This window comes from Candoia aspera, chromosome 3 (genome assembly GCF_035149785.1).
Source record: "Candoia aspera isolate rCanAsp1 chromosome 3, rCanAsp1.hap2, whole genome shotgun sequence".
NCBI classification, from domain to species: domain Eukaryota; kingdom Metazoa; phylum Chordata; class Lepidosauria; order Squamata; family Boidae; genus Candoia; species Candoia aspera.
In genome coordinates, this window is record NC_086155.1 from 36,117,292 (window position 1) to 36,122,810 (window position 5,519).

The window sequence follows — 5,519 nt, forward strand, 5'->3', positions numbered from 1 at the left end:
AGGGCTGTTGGAGGAGTGGGCTTATTCTTACAAAAAACAATCTTGTGGTTTTATCTCCCCCCCCCCCATGCCAAGCAGAAATAGAAACAAGCCAATTAAACATCAGCACAACTCAACATAAACACTAATCATCTTTGTGTGAGGGAGAAAATCATATGTCAGTTAACTCCTCGAAATTACAAAGGTCTTCCGTATATTTCCACTACAGCAGGTGGACATTCTCCTGAAGTGTATGCAATGTTGATGGACTATTGAGATTAGAGCTGAGTCTTACAACTACTCTGTATCTCCTCTCTCTTGGAGTAGCAGCTATTGTTCATTGTGACTTGTAACCCTGTGCCCTGTAGAAGCTCAAGTGAGCAGCAGTAGTAGTGCTGTTCATGGGTTGCCTAGACCATTCCAATGCAAACACAGATTTTAGCATACAGCTAGGCAGCTTTAGAAGACATGCTAAAAATAAACGAATTCAACATTCTGCATGTGCTATTGGTTTCAGTGTGATTACTTCCTTGGCAGCTACAAATCAGTAGCTTACCTTATGAAACTCTTTGTAGACTATGAGAACTATTTCCAGAATTCTTTCAAATGATAGAGAGCTCCTGTCAAAAGTGAGCCCTTTATCTGAAAATGTAAGAATTGATTGTGCCAGGGAGATACATCTTCTTTTGAAAAAGATTTAATGCACCAGCCATTTATTACATGCTTATTATCTCAAAACATGCAGTTGAAAAGTATTCATTTGTCTTTTGAAAGTATGGTAAGATGTCATTATTGAAAAAAGTTATTTGGTCAAACCATGGTTGTTACTTGATTAAATAATCCAATGTACACATAGAATTGCAGCTTTATTCAGTTAATTAGTTGAGATAATATTCACTTTATCTCTGATTAGGAGTAAAAGCATCATACTGAATACAGATTTTCATTCTGATATTTTGTGACTAAAAATTAAATTGTTGCAGAACCTTTTCATATACTTACGTCCAATGGGATAAAGTCTATGTTCATTTTTATCCGAGGAACAGTTTTTATGTACAAAGCTATTAACACTTCTTTTCCTGTGGTCTATTTTCCAGTTTCATGTGGGAGTAATTGGTATAGGCTTTACCAATTCAGATATTATACATATGAATCAATCTAGTTCAGATATCCAGGTACAGGAATTACTTATGAGTACAGTTTGGGTGATGTTAGAATGCTGGTGAGTTCGTCCCAATTCCAGTTTCGTAGTTAGGATGGAACCATCTTTGAGATAAATAGATCTGAATTTTATTCCAAGTCCACAGGCTGAAATGCTAAATAACAAGAAATGTGCATTCTGCATTGCATCCAGTGTACAACTGACAAACATATGTTGTGTGTTTCAACTAAGACCTTTGCGTATAGCTTCTAAATAACTGAAAATGCTCTTGACATTGATTATAAAGTATTCAGCACACTTTGAAAAACAGGTGGCCAACTTGCAACTTATAGACCAGAGGCAAGAGACATCTATTTAAAGAGTTCTAAAATTTTTGCATGCCTTTTACTCTGTAGGTCTTTTCTCCCAGCAAGCAATGGTTGGCATCTGAATATCTCTACACAGTTTAAGTAGTTTCTGTATTTGTCTGCCTGTTGGTCATCATGCAGCGGGGATTAAAATCTAACCTCACAAATATAGAAGGCAGTAACATACAGCTTCCCAGTTATAAATTAACTCCTTCCCTTCCCTCAGTTAAACCTGATTTAAATGACTGGTCAGCAGCTTGTTAAACTGATGCATAATTTAAAAAAACAGGTTTGCTTTTAAATCTGGCACTTAAACTTCTGCCCTAAACATCTTGCTCTTATTACTTCCAGTTGCTTGTGTCTGAGCAAGCTCTGATGCCTCTGAAACAAGTTATCGTACTCTTGTCTCATTCTAGAGAAACAAGTGACATCGAGGCAGGGTTCAAAAACATGCTAAATGCATCCTCATCTCCTCCCTTGCAAGAACAAGTAAAAACATTAGGCAAAAATGTTTGAAAGTGCTCTGAAAATTAACCTAGGTTGATTTTCAGTTAATGCTCTACTAAACTGCTTCATATAACCTTATATGGTTGCCACTCCTGATCATATGGCTTCTTGCGCCAGCTAAAATTAACACTGCATACTCCAAATGTGTTGTGTGTAATAGGACTGGCATATATCTTAATAAAACGGTAATACAAGCTTTAAAAAAATTAAAATATAAGTATCGTTAAAACCACTGTTTTTCACCCTTTGGGAAGAAGGGATGGTCTTGTCAATCCTGTTGCTCTTCTAGACTCACAAATGTAAGCACCCTTGCCTTCACCAGAATTTATGAGCACATGGCTTCGTGTACTGCAATAATGCAGTTATAGAGATTCTTAAACTCAACATTTACAAGAGCCCTCATGTCTCCCTTTGGACAAATCTTCATCCTTCATTAGACACCTACACTTGAAATCCAAGTGTAGGTCTCTGAAATCCAATTACAGAATTACTTTTGTATTTTGAATCTAACAGTTTTTAACTGCTGTGGTTGTGTATGTCATGGTGTCTGACCAAATGTTATTTTCAATTCATTTTCAGCAGCTGCACTGTCCAACTTTAGAGTTTTGACTACGAGGAACCAATATTTGATAAGGGCAACAAAATATCAGGAGAATCCAGACCAGGGACTTTATATGCAGCTATTTCAGTGCTTTGTACTCCCCCTTCCCCAAACCTCTTTTAAATTGGAACAGGAGTGGGTGGGATAATGGGCCATCAATGTGAATTCTTATAGAGTTCAAATAATACCAATACTAACCAGAAAGTGACTCTTCCCTTATTCTTTTCAATATATATGCCCCCTGCGGATTCAGAAACTTTGAAAAGGCTGTTTCGAAATCCATGCATTTTCTCTCTATTGAACAGTAACATTATCTGCTGGGGATTTAGTTAATAAATTAAGATCATCAGCTAAAGAATTCCACTCTCATGCAAGAGCAATCTATAAGAAGTCAGGTAGGAGCTTCTAAAATTTGTGACTCACCTTGTTACTCTTCCCTTTATCTTACAAGCATCTTCCTCTTTGCTGCTGAGTAGACTTTCTGTTACAGCCAATGCTGTGTAAATGAAGAACTATCTAAGAAGTAAATTGGTAGAAGCCTTCTGACTCCTCTCTCTCTCATTCTTGCCCCCTCCCTTTCATAGGTGAAAACTTGTCAGAGTGGTTGGCCTGTAATATATCCTTTTTTTTTTTTGCTGGAAACAGCATATGCTCTCTGGACATTCTTATTTCAGTTCATGCCAGAGTGCTGCACAAATTCCAAGTTAACTTAATTTTTGACATTTCATAAATCAATTTGAAGGGTTAATTTTCTGCCAATCTGATTTCTTCTACCAGTGTAGCCTTCAGAGCTTTCCTCTTGTAAAACTTTTAAAATATTTCCTTGTAAAGCACACTGCTGCTTGCACAGAAAGGAAAGACTTCTGGAGACTTTTCAAATCTCTGGAGCAGCCACAATATATTGGAATCAGCAGCATCAAATTTCTGGAGATCAGAAGGCACACTTGTAAATTATGGATGAACAGAAGAGTTAATATTCTCATTTATTACCTATTTTCTTAAGAAAGCGTGTAACAACTGAGACATTAAAGGGTTTATTTTATGAATGAGACTGTAAAGGAAATTTACATAGAGCAAGTTTTAAACGTTTGCATATCCCATTTTGACTTGAGAGAAGGGTCTAATATGACTGCTTGTAGAAGTGCATTGGCCACCACAATATGCTCCATTGGCTTGTAGGTCATTTTCCACATTTCAACAGGTGCACACAAAAGACCACGCAACATGTGAGCCAGGGCAGCAGTATTCATTTGTAGTTATTTTAAATAGCATATCAGCCCTACAAGGTAGACCAGACCAAGAAATAGACACCAGGCCTAAAACTACTTTTATTAGAATGACTATAGAACAGAATCTTGCAAGTCTGAATGCACTTCCCCTCATCCCTTTTATGTTCTGAAGAATTAGGGTTTTTTTTCATAAACTTCGTCTTCATGTGGGCTGAGGCCATGTTTATCTGTTCATTGCCTTGGTAACGGATCTTACTTGTCTCCATCAGGGTCATTCTCTATACTCTCTACATTGCACTACAGTCTGCCCTGAATCTAACAGGTTGATATACGTTGACTATAAAATTTATTTCAAGACATAGTTTTGTACACTCTACATATGTGCACAGAGTACCGCACTAAAAATCTGGTGTTGACTTTCACCTGGATTGTCCAAAAAGTTTATCTGTGTCCCTACTTTTTAATCATACACAAGTAAATACTGATGCTCATAGTTAAGTAATTTAACAAAAGCTGCCAGATTTTTTCTACAACATAGGTTTAGAACTATTATCTCAGAAGTGTTCTATATAGTTTGAGCAATTGACAGCATGTGGCCAGCCTTGCATTACTTTAGAAGCTGAACCAGGCTGAGTGTTTGAATGAGAGATCTTCAAGAAACTGGGAAATTGGAAAAAAGCTTCCCAGAAAAAGATGGAAAAATACCCCTCCTATTGGCAAGAAAGCTACATGAATGTGTATATAAAATCAAGCTTAACTTGGAAAAAAAGATGTCCTTGAGTTGAGCTTGATTTTTGGTGATTGCATCTATGCAGTTTTATTGATAGTTATAGAAGTGATTTAACATTACCTCCTTCCAAAACACATTTCTAGAGGGGCCAATGTCACCGAGTTTCCCAAATGAGACAAGATTGGCTACGTGTTGCTACCTGCTCAGGTATGTAAAACTTTCATGCTTACTGAATCATCCCACTGGACAGAGAAATGGGCAATGGAAGGAAACAGCTGTCAACCTTGCTGTAATGAAGGTCCACTCATGCCTAACGAAGACCCTTCTTTTTTCCTAATTTGGAATAAATACATAGAGGTACTGGAGTTTTTGGTACCACCAAGATTACTGTCAGTTAAAATAATGTCTACAAAAGTACAGAACCAAGTTTTTGCCTGCCAGTTTGGCTCAGCTTCTCTCTTCTCCATAGGGCTCACGTAGGACTATATCTAAACAATCCTGAATTCTTAGAGCATGCCAAGTGATGACCTTTTCATAGGAAAAATCAGCATACCCAAGCTAATATGTCTGTGAAATCTAACTCTGTTAAAGAGATTGTATCTACAGGCTTTCTTGTTTAGTATGAATGTACAAATGTTCTGAGCGCGAATACTATTTTATGTAAATTCACTTCAGCTGAGTTCAAGAAGGTAGCATCTCACACGATCTGGTTCATCATCATCATCATCATCATCCAGATCCAGTGTGTCCACACCATGTACCGTATTGTGATTTCTCATCACTAAGCACTCAGCTTTAAAGTTTTCTTGTGGGCAAACTGTATCTTGTTAGAGAAACACAAACATTTCAGTGAATGGTCTGTGGGGTAATCTTGTCTTGCCTTGCCTTGTTCATTCTTAAAGTGTTTTGTCTGTATTTCTATGATAAATTCAACCCTGCTTAAGAAGCAAAAAAGTACTTGTAA

The 5,519-nt window shown here is 37.2% G+C and overlaps 1 protein-coding gene across 1 annotated transcript in view; it reads right to left on the reverse strand.

Annotated features, from left to right (window-relative positions):
- Positions 1–5,334, reverse strand: part of IGFN1 (immunoglobulin like and fibronectin type III domain containing 1) — a 44,590-nt gene extending 39,256 nt beyond the window's left edge. The window contains exon 1 of the mRNA XM_063299819.1: positions 5,259–5,334. Coding sequence (XP_063155889.1) covers positions 5,259–5,334 — 76 coding nt within the window. The remainder of the gene's footprint in view (positions 1–5,258) is intronic.
- Between the last annotated feature and the right edge of the window lie 185 nt (positions 5,335–5,519).